The sequence below is a fragment of the Salmo trutta genome, chromosome 31, assembly GCF_901001165.1.
Source record: "Salmo trutta chromosome 31, fSalTru1.1, whole genome shotgun sequence".
Classification (NCBI taxonomy): domain Eukaryota; kingdom Metazoa; phylum Chordata; class Actinopteri; order Salmoniformes; family Salmonidae; genus Salmo; species Salmo trutta.
Window position 1 is genome coordinate 21,369,671 of NC_042987.1, and position 21,063 is coordinate 21,390,733.

General features: G+C 43.4%; 1 protein-coding gene across 2 annotated transcripts in view; it reads left to right on the forward strand.

Moving 5' to 3' along the window:
- LOC115169746 (XK-related protein 4) overlaps positions 1-21,063 on the forward strand; it is a 94,877-nt gene that overhangs the window by 51,968 nt on the left and 21,846 nt on the right. Inside the window, exon 1 of one of the 2 annotated variants that reach the window (XM_029725663.1) lies at positions 8,540-8,601. The exons of the other annotated variant lie outside the window; for it this stretch is intronic. Within the exon in view, the coding sequence (XP_029581523.1) occupies positions 8,576-8,601 (26 nt within the window). The 5' untranslated portion in view covers positions 8,540-8,575. Of the gene's footprint in view, positions 1-8,539; positions 8,602-21,063 lie in introns of those variants that run through there. 2 annotated transcript variants of the gene reach the window in all.

Genomic DNA, 21,063 nt, shown 5'->3' on the forward strand with positions numbered 1-21,063 from the left:
ATCACAGTCTTGATCCATAACCGTCGGTTACACAGTTATACGTAATTGGGCCAGCACTACTAAGGTTGCAGTACATTTATCGAATGGCAATTTCAGAGCCATGGACAGCGCTTCATATGTTCCATGGTTCATTGAAAACAAACATCTATTGAAATGTTTAATCTGTCGATTATACAGTTCATGGAATTGTGTACTGCTACCCTTGAACATCCTTACCTACCCTATAGCTACAGTTAAAGTCGGAAGTGATACAATTGTTTACAGATTATTTCTGTAATTCACTGTATCACAATTCCAATGGGTCCGAAGTTTACATACACTAAGTTGACTGTGAATTTAAACAGCTTGGAAAATTCCAGAAAATGATGTCATGGCTTTAGAAGCTTCTGATAGGCTAATTGACATAATTTGAGTCAATTGGAACTGTACCTGTGGATGTATTTCAAGGCCTACCTTCAAACTCAGTGCCTCTTTGCTTGACATCATCGGACATCATCGGAAAATCAAAAGAAAGCCAAGACCAACAAAAAATTGTAGACCTCCACAAGTCTGGTTCATCCTTGGTAGCAATTTCCAAACATCTGAAGGTACCACGTTAATCTGTACAAACAATAGTACGCAAGTATAAACACCATGGGACCACGCAGCCTTCATACCGCTCAGGAAGGAGATGCGTTCTGTCTCCTAGAGATGAACGTACTTTGGTGCGAAAAGTGCAAATCAATCCCAGAACAACAGCAAATGATCTTGTGTAGATGCTGGAGGAAACGGGTACAAAAGTATCTGTATCCACAGTAAAACGAGTCCTATATCGACATAAGCTGAAAGGCCACTCAGCAAAGAAGAAGCCACTGCTCCAAAACTGCCATAAAAAAGCCAGACTACGTTTTGCAACTGCACATGGGGACAAAGATCGTAATTTTTGGAGAAATGTCCTCTGGTCTGATGAAACAAAAATAGAAATGTTTGAACATGATGACCATCGTTATGTTTGGAGGAAAAAGGGGGATGCTTTCAAGACGAAGAACACCATCCCAACCGTGAAGAACGGGGGTGGCAGCATCATGTTGTGGGGGTGCTTTGCTGCAGGGGGGACTGGTGTACTTCACAAAATAGATGGCATCACGAGGCAGGAAGATTCTGTGGATGTATTGAAGCAACATCTCAAGACATCAGTCAGAAAGTTAAAGCTTGGTCGCAAATGGGTCTTCCAAATGGAAAATGACCCCAAGCATACTTCCAAAGTTGTGGCAAAATGGCTTAAGAACAACAAAGTCAAGGTATTGGAGTGGCCATCACAAAGCCCTGACTTCAATCCCATAGAAAATGTGTGGGCAGAACTGAAAAAGGGTGTGCGAGCAAGGAGGCCTACAAACCTGACTCCGTTACACCAGCTCTGTCAGGAGGAATGGGCCAAAATTCACCCAACTTATTGTGGGAAGCTTGTGGAAGGCTACCCGAAACGTTTGACCCAAGTTAAACAATTTAAAGGCAATGCTACCAAATACTAATTTAGTGTATGTAAACTTCTGACCCACTGGGAATGTGATGAAAGAAATAAAAGCTGAAATAAATCACTCTCTACTATTATTCTGACATTTCACATTCTTAAAATAAAGTGGTGATCCTAACTGACCTAAGACATTGATCATCTTCGGTCTGGGTGTGTAGTAAGTGTGGGTTAGAGAGGTGATGAATGTTCCCGAACAATCTTGGGCTATAAACAGATATTGAGTGACACCCTCACAGTGTTACAGCCAAGTCAATGGGGAATCTGTTCTTCAACATTGATCTATAGCTGGAGCAAGGTGTATTTAAAGTTGCACTATGCAGAAATCGCTCTGCCATTTCCTGGTTGCAAAAACTCTAATAGTTGTCCTAATTTCAGTTTATGTGACAAAATAACTAAAATTGTGTGTAGATAATTATTGTACCATCTAAACCGGTGTGAAATATATTTTCCATAACCCCAAATATTGTTGTTTCAGCTGTTTGAAGCTGGTGTACAAAACCGAAAGTAAAAGGAAGCATATAAATAAAGCACATAGAACAGATCTACCGCTTCTTAGACTTGCTTTCAAGTTGAATGATAGCTCTATAACTCACATTTCTATGTGAATTTGGTCAGGTCGCCCAAAAAGTTACATATTGCCACTTTAATTGAAACTGGAGGACGTCATTATATTTCATCCTGTCAGAATGGGGCTCAACTGACTATGGGCCTGTATCTCAGTCTGTAGTACTCCTAATCACTGTTTCCCTAACCGCAACGGTCCTCCACTGATCTTGGATCATCTGACCCACGTCTATTCATTTTGATCCAGGAACTTTCGCCACTCGCCACATATGTCCAACTGATGTTCTGTTGTGTATCTTTGTTCCAAAGCAAACACCAAACACATTGCCTCTCTCTGTCGTACGACCATAACCCACACTCATATATCATGCACATAATACAGTATATGTAAGCTGTCTGGCGAAACTGGCAGCCAACTGCAAGTGTTTGTAGTGTTGTCACAATGCCAAGCCTGCCCGCGGAAAGGATCCCATGGTGATAGCACATTTTATCAATGCACTGCTGAAGGGCACTTAGTGTTACGCCAGGCAAAATCCACCCAGGGAAAGTGCTTACAACAAGGAAATACTGTATGCCATGTGCCTTATGACCATCTAAGGCCATCTCCTCAATGCCTTCTCACAGATTTAATTTTCAAATACTTTATCGACAAGGGAACTTAATTTCATGTCCCATTAGGTTTATATTTAATGAGAATGAAGTGGAGTATTGATGATATTTCAGAGAGTAACCTCATATGGCCTTTGAAGCTTAAATGGCTCTGCTGCAAGGAATATATGGGAGAAAGAGTAGGACATCTTTAAAGCAGTACGTTCCATTTGCCAAACGTTTCATTGCCTTTGTCTCTACAAAATGTCAGTAGCCTTTATCTATCATTTGTAATTAGACTATCAGTCATGTAGACAGAAATTCAGCATTTGAACAGGTATAATGAACAGAAAGGGCCCAATTTGTCTTAAGACACTCGGTATCAGGAGTTATCCCCCTAGTAAAACAAACTGAGATATTCCTATAAGAGAGACCTATTTGGCGTGCTATATGCTTATGATTGTTGTTTAAACGGTGTATCAATCAAAATATAGTTCCATTGATCAAACGGGACAAAGTTGCCTACAATGTCACTTTGTGATGGATGGACCTTGTGGAGGAGCGCTGGGCACAGGGACCAGGCAGTGATGGGCCTCCTGTGCCAGACTGGGACATCATCGTCTGGGATCGATGGTCGCAGACAGCTGCTGTAATGTCCCCCAGGGAGGGGAGACCAAGGAGGGAGGGGAGAAGAGGAGGGAAGGGGGATGGGGAGGGACAGTGAAATGGACAAATAGAGCTGACGGACCAATATCCTGCAGGGGACCAATCCCTCTCATCCTCTTGAGCTGCTGTAATTTCCCCCAGAGGAGGGCCTCAGCCCAGCCTGTGTGCCAGAAAGGGAGGGGAGACAGAGGAGGGAAGGGAAGGGGGATGTTGGAAGGGCAATGAAATGGCCAATGGGGCAGACGGACCAACATCCTCCAGGGGACCAATCCCTCTCATCCACTTGAGTCAGCCACTCCAGCACACACACGTGCGCTCACGTACGCACACACACACACACACACACACACGCGCACATGCGCACACACACACACACACACAACATATGACCACTGTAATGACAATGACGTTAGGATGAGATCAGCCCTCGTGGGTGGCCCCACCCGATCACATCTTCTTTCACCCTGATGTATGAAAATACACTCTGTTTGAAGACGTGCACGTCAATGTCATTGCCACCGTATCACTGGTTAAAGTCCTGCAGACAGTATTGAATTTGTGTGGACCTTTGTTGTGCCAGGACAGGAGGGGAAATAATCCATTTTACTTTGGAACGTATTATCTTTCAACAATGAATGGAATTTCTTTGTCTCTGGATAGATTATCTATTAGATAAGCTACACAGCAAGTATGTACTTTAGCTTGTTCTTTGGCTATGATTGCATTTCGTCAGCCTTTTTAAGATAAATTATACTTAACATTACATGTACTATATAGACACTGCATGACGTCTTTATTAAAGACCAACGTTCCTTCCCAAGGTAGTATATCGATACTTAATGTTTGGAGGGCAGCACTACAAGTTATGACGGAACTGGTTCAATGAAAGATTGATTGCATTATTTTATTACAATACATGTCTACCTGTCCTCAGCCACCCATAGCAGTGCAAGCACCAAAAGGTGTTCTCATCCCTTTAATCTCTATCATTACCAACCAGAGGAAATGAATGGCTGTGATATCTCATATCTGTGATTATAATGATACTTGAAGAGGAATCCAGTCCTTCTGTCTGGGTTTAATAAGCATGTTTTATTCAGCTGACCAGCCATAGGCACGCACCATTAAACGCCTGTGTCCATATTCATACATGACTGAATGTTAAATGCATCATACTGTACCAAGCACGAAGATATTATACAGTAGGCCCTTTGCGGTTGGTATTTCCATTTGGATATAATAACACTCAAATCCATTATATGCACTTCATGTTGAGTGGAAATCCTGGCGTTTTAAATGCATCATTATTGTGATTGAGTTAACAAAGGTTAATGCGATGGATTTGGATAACTAGGGGTTGGAATATTACAATATATGTACTGCGGCATGCAGAACAGATGCTCTCAGTGATAACAAACATTGAACTCTTGAGTCCAGTAGTACTCATAAGTCACATGGGATACAGAGTAGTTAGTCTATGTCATATAGTGTTTAATTTAGTCCCATTGGAAGATACTCAATTTAGCTTTAACCAATAGTTATTAGTTAGTGGCAAAAGGGAGAAAGAAGGAAGAAACCATGATTTTTTTTTCTTTGGTTTCCAAACTAAGATTCTGCAGTTTGCGCTAAAATATCTCAATATACCCAAGCTATTTGTCATGACGCCAGTTCCACAGTTACTGATTTGTGCCATCTGTTACATTGCTTTTGTGATACATTTCCCTCTGGTTTTAGGTGTCATTGCTTGCACAGCATAAAAGTGCTTTTCAGGGAGGGCTGTTTGCCATAAATGCTTCTAATGGAAACTGTGGGTGTCTCTACTTGACCCTGAAAACACTACAGAAAGTAGGTTATCTGTAATGGCTGTACAGTACTACTACCACAGGCATTAAGCTCCTCTATTTACTACTGTATATTCTATCTCTGCATGAATCTTTATCTTCACCAATCTTCTAAGTCTCAAATCTACTCTGTTATGGCCTAGAAAATAAGAAAGACCAAACGTTAACCTTGCGTAGTGCAGACAGGCAGGCTTGAACAGAACGGGTATCGTGAGAACATCTTTGGCTCCTTAAGGGTGAATCTCAGGAGCCACAGGAGAGAAGGGGGCTTATGGCTGCTGGACATGCCTGAATGTCACTACTGTCTGAATGTAATCTAGGTTACTCATGTGTGCATTGCTCTTGGTGCATATGCCATGTGCACACTGCCCCTCGCACAGCCAGCCATTTTGTTTCAGGGATTTTAATTGGAATGATAACATGGAGAGAGAGGAGAGGGTTTTGGAGGGAAATTCACAACCACACATCTCCTCCTTTAATGGCACAAGATACTACCGCAGAAAGAAGAAATCTCAAATCTGTATCAGCTGAGAATCGTTATGGTTGAATGATGTCATGCTATGTGTGTATATATTTGCTTGTGTGTCTCTTCAGCTGCAATGACATAGACACACACTGAAGGAGCGCAGTAGCTGTACAGAGTGATAATGTGGCCCATACTGTATAATGATGATGATTGTGCTCCAGATGTGTGCTGAATCACACATAGTTCACACTCAGCAGTCTGGGCCTGAGGGGACAAGCTCTCCATGTGCCTAATGAGGGACACATTAACTGGGGAGGAAGAGGCCTTATACAGCAGCCACTCTGCTGTGTGTGTGTGTGTGTGTGTGTGTGTGTGTGTGTGTGTGTGTGTGTGTGTGTGTGTGTGTGTGTGTGTGTGTGTGTGTGTGTGTGTGTGTGTGTGTGTGTGTGTGTGTGTGTGTGTGTTGACTCATTGTGTCCAGGATGCAGACTGAAAGGGCCTGTGCTGGGTTAGGCTGTTGAGCGAGGCTGGGCCTCTATCTGCCTCACTGGAGAGTGTCAGTCACATGCCGCGCTCTCTGAGTAGAGTGTAGACTGAGTTTTACGCGCTGTGACATAGCAGTGACATCCGTGGGTTCCGGCATGCAGCACAGCCTGACAGAGGCACAGGCCGCCTAGCCAGCTCTCTGACTGACAACATGGCTGCCTGTGGCTTCATGGCAACTGCCTCCTCCTTCTGTTTGTGGATGAGACACATTTGGACAAAAATGAAAATGCTGCAGACTACTGATCTGGAATACTGGTGGGAATAGTGTTAAGAATTATTCATCATGGGCAGGACTGGGCTGGGCTGCATGCTGAGGAGGCTCTGGCTCTGGCTCTGGTTGTGGCTCCAGACTGCAGTGTGTGGAGAGTAGTAACAGCAGCCCACTCCTCCCCATAGCCCTGCCTGTCTGTCTGATATGGGCCTCTAAGGGCCAGTACTACAGGGTTATGGTTACACAGCCCTGGTCTGGTCCAAGTCGGTCCTACCTCCATAATCAGCAGAGCTAATAAAGCCAGCCAGGCCAGGCCCAATGGAACCAAGAGGGCCACACACACACACACACACACACACACACACACAAACCACTTCAAAGATGAGTAGTATTAGAGGTGCAGTATTTCTGTGGTCTTCTAATTGACTGCAGCGGTCACAGTCTCTTTGTGGTGTCTTTTTGGTGAATCTCTCTGTGATGTTCTCTGATTGACAGTGAGAATGCAGTAATTAGCAGGCTCAGTTGGTCAACAGTGTCCTGGCGGTGAAGCTTTGATTTACTGTGAGAGATTGAAATTCCATCCACGCTTCTTCTCCTGGCAGTATGGCAATGTAGTTGCTGTGGTTACCAATCAAAATGATACCATTTGACTCAAGCCCATGTTGGTATTTGTGATGGTTGTTTGCTGTCTTCTCTGCATTCCCACAAGGGTTTTGAGTGGATGCATGAAATCGTGCCTAGGGATCACTATATATAATCCACTATAGACACACATACCTAGAGAGAGGATACATACATGCAGCTGATGGTGATGGTGGTGCTTATCAATGGATGGAGTGCTTAAAGAACAGGCGTTTTCCGGCACTGCAGCCTCAGCCTATGTTCCAAATGGCACCCTATTCCCTTTATAGTGTACTAGATTTTAACAGGGCCCATAGGGATATGGTCAAAAGGTGTGCACTATAAATGGAATAGGGTGCCATTTGGGATGTATCCTGTTATGTTCCTCCATGGTGAGTCTGTCTCCCAGGTCTTGTAGCCTGTCTCTGTCAGACAGCCTCAGTCTCCCCCAACCTCAAAAAAGCAAAGGCTTGTTCCACTGACCAGTCACCTTTCTCCAGCGACCACTAGCAGGTCAAGTGCTCTCCAACTGTAAAAGATGAGTTTCACTCAATGCTAGAGTGCTGTACTGATAGAATTTCTAGTTGAAATGTCTCAGTGGCTTGATTTCACATCATTCATACATACATACATACATACATACATACATACATACATACATACATACATACATACATACATACATACATACATACATACATACATACATACATACATACATAAACACACACCAAGCACAGGTGGTATAAAGTTATAATAGCTGTTGGTCTCTGGTCTGGCTCTTTTGGAGGTGAATCACAGGACCCAGTGCTTGGAGAATAGATAAGGATTTGGCAGCTTTGGCAGCAGAGAGATACAGTATATTGGTGAGGAGAAAGTGTGTGTGTGTGTGTGTGTGATATCAGTAGGAGCAGGAGTGTGTGCGGGGGAACGAGGTGATAACCACACTGGGCCACTTGAGGGAGGGAGGGAGGGAAATGAGACAGTGATGAAGGGGACAAGGCAGGACCCAACAGTATGATGCCAGAGCTAGTGTGATGTGAAGGATAGAGCCATCGGGAGAACAACTCTGTCACAGAGAGACAGAACAGAACAGCCATCGCCACCGGCCCCAGAACCCACAGAGAAACTGCACAGAGCCGCGGAGGGAGTCGACGGGCAGGACAGAACAGAGCCACGGAGGGAGTCGACAGGCAGGACAGAACAGAGCCGCGGAGGGAGTCGACAGGCAGGACAGAACAGAGCCACGGAGGGAGTCGACAGGCAGGACAGAACAGAGCCGCGGAGGGAGTCGACAGGCAGGACAGAACAGAGCCACGGAGGGAGTCGACAGGCAGGACAGAACAGAGCCACGGAGGGAGTCGACAGGCAGGACAGAACAGAGCCACGGAGGGAGTCGACAGGCAGGACAGAACAGAACAGGGCTAGATGCCCAGACCAGTAGCATGACTAGGAACAAACTGGATGCCCTTGTGAGACAAATGCAAGTAGGACCTCCTCGGTTTAGAAATGTTTTCTCCTGTGTTGTGCCGAATGAGCACGATCGTGGTTTACAGACGATGAGAGACATCGAAAGACTAGACAAGTATTCAATTATGCATTTATGCTATTGTGTTTGAGGGAATTGTGTCTGTGTCTGATAACATTGTTTATTTTGTGTTTCAGGGACTGATAGAAACATTAAAAAGACAACTAGATGGTAATTGTGTGACTTGCTTCAAGTGGCAGTGGATAGGATAGCCTGAACATTTGAAAGTTGGTTTGGTGTCTCTAGTTTGAATGGTTCAAGAGTTACTGTTGGTGGGTTATTTTATGCTAATATATGTAGTTATAGTTAAAGTTTTAAAGAATTCGAAGTTAGGATAGCCTGAACATGTTGGTTTGGTGTATCTAGCTTGAAGCATTCAAGATTTACTGCTGGTGTGTTATTTTATGCAAATGTAGTATATATATATATATATATATATATATATAGTTAAAGTTGATAAAAGTTTGTGTCCAGTATGATGTTAGAGGTACTCTATAGGTATCTGTAACAGATACCAATTGACTGCTAGCCATTGCGCTAATTCTAGTTAGCATTGGCTCGCGAAACTACCACTAACTTCCTTAGTACTGGACACAGAGTAATAAAAATGGTATCCAACAGTTAATTTGACTGGGGAAGTAGATAAAGGGCCTTATTGCCAAAATCCAGAAGAATCCCTTTAAAGTTTGAGCACGTTTCTATCTTAAACACTGTAAGAGGAGTAGCGTTGTAAAGAATAATAATGACTAGAAGTCATTTTCACAATATCTAGTGTGGCTGCTGTCACAAGCCACATTAATAATGAAATAGTTGTTTATTGTGTCACAGCAAATGCAAATCTCTAAGAAATATACAGTGAGCTCCAAAAGTATTGAGACAGTGACACATTTTGTTCTTGTTTTGTCTCTGTACTCCAGCACTTTCGATTTGAAATGATACAATGTCTATGAGATGAAGGTGTGGACTATCAGCTTTAATTGAAGGGTATTTTCATCCATATCGGGTGGACCGTTTAGAAATTACAGCACTTTTTGTACACAGTCACCCCGTTTTAGGGGACCAAAAGTATTTTGACAAATTCACTTATGTGTATTAAAGTAGTCAAAAGTGTAGTATATGGTCCAATATTCCTAGCACACAATGATTACATCAAGCTTGTGACTCTACAATCCGTACTCATGGATGTAGGAGATAAGACGTTTTTAGGAGTGCTTTAGGAAACCCTACTGATTTGAAACACGGTGATCCAAAGGTCTGAGCTGGTAGAGCTATCAGAGCTTGGTCTCCTCTGATCCTGTGAGTTGGCATGCACGGTCTGTGAGGATGCTTCCCTGTCCTGCACGCTTCAGGCCTGCATGCAGATGGACTAGCCTTTAGCCTCACAAAGTCAGTCAGGCAGTCACATAGTCCTGTGTGGTGCCTGTCATAATCACTTTCTGAGGCTGGTGCAATTTGGACAACGTCAGTGTTTGTTATGAGAACAACTTGGGGCATAAACCCTGTCTGTGCTCTAGCTCAGCCCTTCCCTCTAACATAGACGCAGGTCTATTTTGTGTGTATTCACCTATTTGAATAAGTGTGTATATTATGGGTTTCTACACAGGCAGGCATGTTGTGTGTACAGTATACAGTAAACTATGGGCCCATCCACAGGCATTGTTGCTCTATGCACGTCTCTTGAGCCACTCTTCAGACTGGCATTGGCTGAGCTGTAGAAATAATCCCATTTCAGGGAAGGATGCACAACAACATCTGCCTAATCCCATTTAAAATGGCGATTATCACCACACCATGCAAAGCCCTGGCTCTCCACTGCAATATGAACATCATCCAGAGGCCAGTTACCCATCCAGTTATCCATCCACAACCAGCGCTGCGCATACTGGGGGGCTTGGTGCTGTGGATGATATGAAATAGGTAGTTAGTTACCATGAGGGGGAGATGTTTTCAAAGGAAATTAGTAATAAGCAAACAAATGATCCTACTGACATCCACTGATTCAGTACTGCAGTATTTTTGGCTTTTATGGTATTGCACAGTATTTCATCATGATAGTATCCCTGTTCAACCTGGAAGATTAGCTTTGTTTTTTATCAGGCGAGAACATGTGTGGTAATCTGGGAAGATGATCTATGAGTTAGCTTTGACAATGTGGAGGAGCAGTGAGTGAGTGAGGAGGGATAGTGTCCTGTCGGTCTTCATGACCGTGTTAGGGGGGTGGGATGGGGTGCATCATTATGTGGTTCAGGGCCTGGAGCCCATTCAGTGAGAAAGTCAGGCAGGAAGATCCCACTGAGACTCTGCTGCTTCCCCAATGCAGACCTGGACCTGGACCAGCACACACACACCTGTCTATCCACTGGCCTGAAGACAGAGACAGACCTTAAGCCCATGAAGGAATGGGATCTGCTGCTGTGTTTATTGTTGCTGTTATTTGTGTGTGATTTTTATGCCCAGCTCTTTGGCAATAAGTGAAGTCAAGATATTTGAAGCATTCCTCTTTTGATTGATCAATCTTGAATAGGTCATTTGATCTTTGACAGGGCAGGAGGGAAGTATCCTTGTGGTTTGCATAATACTTTACCACTATCATAATCATGCTTGTCTGTAGATTTGTTGAGCTTCCATGCCAGGCATTGTTATACTAAAGTCTAATACAGTGCATTCGGGAAAGCATCCAGACCCCTTGACTTTTTCCACATTTTATTACGTTACAACCTTATTCTAAAATTGATTAAATAAAACATTTTCCTCACCAATCTACACACAATACCCCATAACGAGAAAGTGAAAACAGGTTTTTAGACCTTTTTGCAAATGTATTACAAATAAAAAACAAAAATACCTTATTTACATACGTATTCAGACCTTTTGCTATGAGACTCGAATTTGAACTCCATTGCATCCTGTTTCCATTGATCATCCTAGAGATCCCACAAACACAGTGGCCTCCATCATTCTTAAATGGAAGAAGTTTGGAACCACCAAGACAATTCCCTAGAGCTGGCCGCCCGGTCAAACTGAGCAATCGGGGGAGAAGGGCTTTCTTTGGTCAGGCAGGTGACCAAGAACCCGAGATCTTGGTCACCTGCTCTAGAGTTCCTCTGTAGAGATGGGAGAACCTTCCAGAAGGACAACCATCTCAGCAGCACTACACTAACCAGGCCTTTATGGTCGTGGCCAGACGGAAGCCACTCCTCAGTAAAAGGTACATGACAGCCTGCTTGTAATTTGCCAAAAGGCACCTAAAGACTCTCAGACCATGAGAAACAAGATTCTCTGGTCAGATGAAACCAAGATTTAACTCTTTGGCCAGAATGCCAAGTGTCTGAAGGAAACCTGGCACCATCCCTACGGTGAAGCATGGTGGTAGCAGCATCATGCAGTGGGGATGTTTTTCAGCGGCAGGGACTCGGAGACTAGTCAGGATTGAGGCAAAGATGAACGGAGCAAAGTACAGAGAGATCCTTGATGAAAACCTGTACCAGAGCGCTCAGGACCTCAGACTGGGGTGAAGGTTCACCTTCCAACAGGACAACAACCCTAAGCACACAGCTAGGACAATGCAGGAGTGGCTTCAGGACAAGTCTCTGAATGTCCTTCAGTGACCCAGCCAGATCCCGGACTTAAACCCCATCGAACATTTCTGGAGAGACCTGAAAATAGCTGAGCAGCAACTCTTCCCATCCAACCTGACAGAGCTTGAGAGGATCTGCAGAGAAGAATGAGAGAAACTCCCCAAATGCAGGTGTGCGAAGCTTGTAGCGTCATACCCAAGAAGACTCAGGGCTGTAATCTCGGCCAAAGGTGCTTCAACAAAGTACTAAGTAAAGAGTCTGAATACTTATGTAAATGTGCTATTTCAGTATTTTACACTACCGGTCAAAGGTTTTAGAACACCTACTCATTCAAGTGTTTTTATTTGGTGTTCAACACCATCAAAGCTCATCAATAAACTAGGGACCCTGGGATAAACGCCTCCCTCTGAAACTGGATTCTGGACTTCCTGATGGGCTGCTCCCAGGTGGTAAGGATAGATAACAACACATCCGCCAAGCTGATCCTCAACATGGGGGCCCCTCAAGGGTGCGTGCTCAGTCCCCTCCTGTACTCCATGTTCACTCATGACTGCACGGCCAGACACGACTCCAACACCATCATTAAGTTTGGTGACGACACAACAGTGGTAGGCATGATCACCAACAACGACAAGACAGCCTATAGGGAGGGGGTCAGAGACCTGGCCGTGTGGTGCCAGGACAACAACCTCTCCCTCAGCGTGATCAAGACAAAGGAGATGATTGAGGACAACAGGAAAAGGAGGACTGAGCACGCCCCCATTCTCACTGACGGGGCTGCTGTGGAGCAGGTTGAGAGCTTCAGGTTCCTTGGTGTCCACATTACCAACAAACTAACATGGTCCAAGCACACCAAGACAGTCGTGAAGAGGGCACGACAAAACCTCAGGAGACTGAAAAGATTTGGCATGTGTCCTCAGATCCTCAAAAGGTTCTACAGCTGCACCATCGAGAGCATACTGACTGGTTGCATCACTGCCTGGTATGTTAACTGCTCAGCCTCTGCCCGCAAGGCACTACAGAGGGTAGTGTGTACGGCCCAGTACATCACTGGGGCCAAGCTTCCTGCCACCCAGGACCTCTATACCAGGCGGTGTCAGAGAAAGGCCCTATAAATTGTCAGTGACTCCAGACACCCTAGTCATAGACTGTTCTCTCTGCTGCCGCACGGCAAACGGTACCGGAGCGCCAAGTCTAGGTCCAAGAGGCTTCTAAACAGCTTCTACCCCCAAGCCATAAGACTCCTGAACATCTAATCAAATGGCTACCCGGACTATTTGACTTTTCCCACCCCCCCACCCCCTCTTTTATGCCGCTGCTACTCTGTTATTATCTATGCATAGTCACTTTAATAACTCTACCTACATGTACATATTACCTCAACTAACTGGCAGCGGCAGTGTAGCCTAGTGGTTAGAGCGTTGGACTAGTAACCGAAAGGTTGCAAGATCGAATACCCAAGGTACAACTCTGTCGTTCTGCCCCTGAACAAGGCAGTTAACCCACTGTTCCTAGGCCGTCATTGAAAATAAGAATTTGTTCTTAACTGACTTGCCTAGTTAAATAAAGGTAAATTAAATAACCTGTGCCCCCGCACATTGACTCTGTACCGGTACCCCCTGTATATAGTCTTGCTATTGTTATTTTACTGCTGCTCTTTAATTACTTGTTCCTTTTACTTCTTATTCATATTTTTAAACTGCATTTTTGGTTAGGGGCTTGTAAGTAAGCATTTCACTGTAAGGTCTACACCTGTCTACATGCATTTGACTAATACAATTTGATTTGATCCTTTATTTTTTATATTTTGTACAGTGTAGAATAATAGTGAATAGTGTGGGGGAGCTTTGCAGGTGACACTGTCTGTGATTTATTTAGAATTCAAGGCACATTTAACATGGAATCATGTTAAAAGTGTTAATAAACAAATCAAATATGTTTTATGTTTGAGATTCTTCAAATAGCCACCCTTTGCCTTGATGACAGCTTTGCACACTCTTGGCATTCTCTCAACCAGCTTCATGAGGTAGTCACCTGAACGCATTTCAATTAACAGGTGTGCCTTGTTGAAAGATAATTTGTGGAATTTCTTTCCTTCTTAATGCGTTTGAGACAATCAGTTGTGTTGTGACAAGGTAGGGGGGTATACAGAAGATAGCCCTATTTGGTAAAAGACGAAGTCCATATTATTGCAAAAACAGCTCAAATGAGCAAAGAGATGACAGTCCATCATTACTTTAAGACATGAAGGTCAGTCAATACAAAGAATTTCAAGAACTTTGAAAGTTTCTTCAAGTGCAGTCGCAAAAACCATCAAGCGCTATGATGAAACTGTCTCTCATGAGGACCGCCACAGGACAGGAAGACCCAGAGTTACCTCTGCTGCAGAGGATAAGTTCATTAGAGTTACCAGCCTCAGAAATTGCAGCCCAAATAAATGCTTTGCAGAGTTCAAGTAACAGACACATCTCAACATCAACTGTTCAGAGGAGACTGTGTGAATCAGGCCTTCATGGTCGAATTTCTGCAAAGAAACCACTACTAAAGGACACCAATAAGAAGGAGAGACTTGCTTGGACCAAGAAAAACAAGCAATGGACATTAGACCGGTGGAAATTTGTCCTTTGGTCTGGAGTCCAAATTGGACATTTTTGGTTCCAACCGCTGTGTCTTTGTGAGCCACAGGTGTGAGTGAACAGATGATCTCTGCATGTGTATTTCCCTCCGTAAAGCATGGAGGAGGAGGTGTGATGGTGTGGGGGTGCTTTGCAGGTGACACTGTCTGTGATTTATTTAGAATTCAAGGCACATTTAACCAGCATGGCTATCACAGCATTCTGCAGTGATACGCCATCCCATTTGGTTTGCGCTTAGTGGGACTATCATTTATTTTTCAACAAGACAATGACCCAACACACCTCCAGGCTCTGTAAGGTCTATTTTACCAAGAAGGAGAGTGATGGAGGCGGCAGGTAGCCTAGTGGTTAGAGCGTTGGGCCAGTATCCGAAAGGTTGGTAGATTGAATCCCCGAGCTGACAAGGTAAAAATCTGTCGTTCTGCCCATGAACTAGGCAGTTAACCCACTGTTCCTAGGTCGTCATTGTAAATAAGAATTTGTTCTTAACTGACTTGCCTAGTTAAATAAAGGTATTTTTTTTTAAATTGAGTGCTGCATCAGATGACCTAGCCTCCTCAATTACCTGGCCTCAACCAAATTTGAGATGGTTTGGGATGAGTTGGACCACAGAGTGAAGGAAAAGCATCCAACAAGTGCTCAGCATATGTGGGAACTCCTTCAAGACTGTTGGAAAAGCATTCCAGGTGAAGCTGGTTGAGAGAATGCCAAGAGTGTGCAAAGCTGTCATCAAGAGAAAGGGTGGCTACTTTGAAGGATCTCCAATCGAAATTATATTTTGATTTGTTTAACACCTTTTTGGTTACTACATGATTCCATATGTGTTATTTCATAGTTTTGATGTCTTCACTATTATTCTACGATGTAGAAAAGAGTAAAAAATTAAGAAAACCCTTGAATGAGTAGGTGTTCTAAAACTTTTGACCGTTAGTGTATTTTTAATACATTTGCAAAAATGTCTAAAAACCTGTTTTTGTTTGGATGTAACGTAACAACATTTTGAAAAGTCAAATGGTCTGAATACTTTACAAATGCACTGTATATCTGCAGAGGTCTAACACAGCTAAATTGAAAATGCTTTGTTTGACCCAAAGATACAATTCAGTTAATGGCTCAGTAAAGAAAGTGTATAATTTCCGTGCACGTTTCGACTTATCTAAAAATAGGTCAGGATTCCAAATCATGTACATTTATTCTGACACTTCTAAAACATTCACTTAGTGTAATTTAGAGGCATAAATGCAAGAGTAACAGATGTCTGTAAGGATTCTGTATAACACAGAGGTTCTCTTCTCCATACATCTCTGTAATAAGAACGTTTGTGAAAGAAGCTTTTTAGTTATTCTATAAAATAATTGTCTAATGGACAGAGGAGGTTAGATGCTTGGCTTGTACCTAAAGCAATGGCTGGACCACTTGTTTTATAGCTTATTTAAAACACAACACTACATCTTTTGATGGGGGTTTTATAGAGCAAGTGCTCCAATTAGAGAGACCCCAAAGCAAGTATTATGGTAGATTCCATCGACATAAATCGGCTGTCCTTGCTGTACTGTAGTACACACCAGTGGTTATGATGAGTGGCTTCCTAAAGGGAGAGGCAGGTAGTTCTTGACGGGAAAGGGCCTCTTTCCTCCTTCTCAGGAAATCAATGGAGGAAATGAACTAGCATGAGATGTCCCTAGATTTCACCTTCTATTGAGAGACAAGAAAGTGCTAAATTTGCATGTATCTGGATTCATCATGGGTAAGCTTGGTGGCAGTATGTTTCATGAGTTTAGAGATTATAAAATACTGTAGTCTTGTTGTGAGGAATGATGTGATACTCAGTAATTAAATATACTGCTCAAAAAAATTAAGGGAACACTTAAACAACACAATGTAACTCCAAGTCAATCACACTTCTGTGAAATCAAACTGTCCACTTAGGAAGCAACACTGATTGACAATAAATTTCACATGCTGTTGTGCAAATGGAATAGACAACAGGTGGAAATTATAGGCAATTAGCAAGACACCCCCAATAAAGGAGTGGTTCTGCAGGTGGTAACCACAGACCACTTCTCAGTTCCTATGCTTCCTGGCTGATGTTTTGGTCACTTTTGAATGCTGGTGGTGCTTTCACTCTAGTGGTAGCATGAGACGGAGTCTACAACCCACACAAGTGGCTCAGGTAGTGCAGCTCATCCAGCATGGCACATCAATGCGAGCTGTGGCAAGAAGGTTTGCTGTGTCTGTCAGCGTAGTGTCCAGAGCATGGAGGCGCTACCAGGAGACAGGCCAGTACATCAGGAGACGTGGAAGAGGCCATAGGAGGGCAACCACCCAGCAGCAGGACCGCTACCTCCGCCTTTGTGCAAGGAGGAGCAGGAGGAGCACTGCCAGAGCCCTGCAAAATGACCTCCAGCAGGGCACAAATGTGCATGTGTCTGCTCAAATGGTCAGAAACAGACTCCATGAGGGTGGTATGAGGGCCCGACATCCACAGGTGGGGATTGTGCTTACAGCCCAACACCGTGCAGGACGTTTGGCATTTGCCAGAGAACACCAAGATTAGCAAATTCGCCACTGGCGCCCTGTGCTCTTCACAGATGAAAGGAGGTTCACACTGAGCACATGTGACAGACGTGACAGTCTGGAGACGCCGTGGAGAACGTTCTGCTGCCTGCAACATCCTCCAGCATGACCGGTTTGGCGGTGGGTCAGTCATGGTGTGGGGTGGCATTTCTTTGGGGGGCCACACAGCCCTCCATGTGCTCGCCAGAGGTAGCCTGACTGCCTTTAGGTACCGAGATGAGATCCTCAGACCCCTTGTGAGACCATATGCTGGTGCTGTTGGCCCTGGGTTCCTCCTAATGCAAGACAATGCTAGACCTCATGGTCAGCAGTTCCTGCAAGAGGAAGGCATTGATGCTATGGACTGGCCCGCCCGTTCCCCAGACCTGAATCCAATTGAGCACATCTGGGACATCATGTCTCGCTCCATCCACCAACGCCACGTTGCACCACAGACTGTCCAGGAGTTGGCGGATGCTTTAGTCCAGGTCTGGGAGGAGATCCCTCAGGAGACCATCCGCCACCTCATCAGGAGCATGCCCAGGCGTTGTAGGGAGGTCATACAGGCAAGTGGAGGCCACACACACTACTGAGCCTCATTTTGACTTGTTTTAAGGACATTACATCAAAGTTGGATCAGCCTGTAGTGTGGTTTTCCACTTTAATTTTGAGTGTGACTCCAAATCCAGACCTCCATGGGTTGATCAATTGGATTTCCATTGATTATTTTTGTGTGATTTTGTTGTCAGCACATTCAACTATGTAAAGAAAAAAGTATTTAATGAGATTATTTCATTCATTCAGATCTAGGATGTGTTATTTTAGTGTTCCCTTTATTTTTTTGAGCAGTGTATAATCCGTTAGTTTACATCATTGTACAAACATCAAAATAAAATCATTAGCTCAAAAACCATCCTAGGGAATATTTTCACTCAGTACTACAACCATTGTAAACAAAGATTTATGGTCGCTAAAGACTGACACGAAGCGTGTCAGTCTTGCCTAGTTAAATAAAGGTTAAATAAATAAAATAAAATAAAAAATGTATGTCATAAAACAAGGGTCTGGCATGGATTTGCTTGACCCATTTAGTGCAGGTCATTGTTTGTTCATCTCTCTGTTGCTTGTGAGTGTGAGTATGCTGCTTTGGTTGGCTGGGTGCCTTGGTGGGTCAGGGGAATAATGTGTCTGTGTGAGGCCCCCAGAGACACCCTGGGAATGGGTAATCTGGCACTAGGGCTGGGGCTGGGGCAGGGCTGGCAGGGTCGTATACAATAGGGCACAGTTTAGCAAAGCTTTTTAAAACATTCTTCAATCGAAAACGGAAAACAAGCATTTTTTATTGGACAAGTTCAGGTTGTCCCTTCCTGTTTCAGTCCTTCTATCTTCCATTTGTTGCCAAATGAATACAACGCAGGGCCTTTGTTGGAAACTATTTCCGGGCCATACAGGTTCCTGAAAAAACAGCCAGTGTAACAATTCACAGTCGGGCTACATTTCAATTGGGCCATATTCAGTCATTGCCCTTTAGCAAGGACAGTCAACCTAGTCAGAATTGTTGTTTATAGATCACATTTTCCTAAGCATCCTGTCTTTGGGGCTCTGTTTTGAAATGGGAAATGGGATTCTTAGAAACCTCTGAAGTGTAGTTACCATAGTGATCCTTAGCTGACCCCGGAGACTTTAAGACAAAAACAGAGTCACAGAAAGTTGAACTCAACTCGCAAACCTTGAATTCATATCAATGAAATGCATAATGCTCACTGTTTGTATTTGGTTTTTACTAGAGAAACATAAACACAGTTTGTTCACAGGTGAAATGTTGTGATAAGTACAAATCGATAAACAAAATATACAGTTGAAGTCAGAAGTTTACATACACAGGTTGGAGTCATTAAAACTCGTTTTTCAACCACTCCACAAATTTCTTGTCAACAAACTATAGTTTTGGCAAGTCGGTTAGGACATCTACTTTGTGCAACAGAATGCATTTAGCAGTAAGAGGCTGCCTGCTGTTGTGTTGTGTTGTCCTGTGTGTTAGGTATACCTAAGGATGCACATGGATTTGGTGTGAATTATGTAGTGCTATTGCAGTTGATCCTGTGAATACTGACAGAGTGTGGCAAGAAACAAACACAGAGACAGTGATGTGATTGTTAAGTAAATTTAATAATGTTTTTGATAAACACTATCGTTCAAAAGTTTGGGGTCACTTAGAAATGTCCTTGTTTTTGAAAGAAAAGCACATTTTATGTCCATTTAAAATAACATCAAATTGATCAGAAATACAGTGTAGACATTGTTAATGTTGTAACTGACTATTGTAGCTGAAAACGGCAGATTTTTAATGGAATATCTACAGTTGAAGTCAGAAGTTTACATACAGTCATTAAAACTCGTTTTTCAACCACTCTACAAATGTCTTGTCAACAAACTATAGTTTTGGCAAGTCGGTTAGGACATCTACTTTGTGCATGACACAAGTCATTTGTCCAACAATTATTTACAGACAGATTATTTCACTTATAATTCACTGTATCACAATTCCAGTGGGTCAGAAGTTTACATACACTAAGTTGACTGTGCCTTTAGACAGCTTGGAAAATTCCAGAAAATGTTGTCATGGCTTTAGAAGCTTCTGTTAGGCTAATTGACATCATTTGAGTCAATTGGAGGTGAACCTGTGGATGTATTTCAAGGCCTACCTTCAAACTCAGTGTCTATTTTGCTTGACATCATGGGAAATCAAAAGAAATCAGCCAAGACCTCAGAAAAAAATGGTAGTGCTCCACAAGTCTGGTTCATCCTTGGGAGCAATTTCCAAACGCCTGAAGGTACCACATTCATACAAACAATAGTACGCAAGTATAAACACCATGGGACCACGCAGCCGTGTTACCGCTCAGGAAGGAGACGTGTTCGGTCTCCTAGAGATTAACTTACTTTGATGCGAAAAGTGCAAATCAATCCCAGAACAACAGCAAAGGACCTTGAAGATGCTGGAGGAAACAGGTACAAAAGTATATATATCCACAGTAAAACAAGTCCTATATCGACATAACCTGAAAGGCCTCTCAGCAAGGAAGAAGCCACCTCTCCAAAACCACCATAAAAAAGCCAGACTATGCTTTTCAACTGCACATGGGGACAAAGATCGTACTTTTTGGAGAAATGTCCTTCGGTCTGATGAAACAAAAATAGAACTGTTTGGCCATAATGACCATCTTTATGTTTGGAGGAAAATGGGAAGGCTTGCAAGTCGAAAAATACCATCCCAACCGTGAAGCACAGGGGTGGCAGCATCATGTTGTGGGGGTGCTTTGCTGAAGGAGGGACTGGTGCACTTCACAAAATAGATGGCATCATGAGGCAGGAAAATTATGTGGATATATTGAAGCAACATCTCAAGACATCAGTCAGGAAGTTAAAGCTTGGTCGCAAATGGGTCTTCCAAATGGAAAATGACCCCAAGCATACTTCCAAAGTTGTGGCAAAATGGCTTAAGGACAACAAAGTCAAGGTATTGGGGTGGCCATCACAAAGCCCTGACCTCAATCCTATAGAAAATGTGTGGGCAGAACTGAAAAAGTGTGTGCGAGCAAGGAGGCCTACAAACCTGACTCAGTTACACCAGCTCTGTCAGGAGGAATGGGCCAAAATTCACCCAACTTATTGTGGGAAGCTTGTGGAAGGCTACCCGAAACATTTGACCCAAGTTAAACAATTTAAAGGCAATGCTACCAAATACT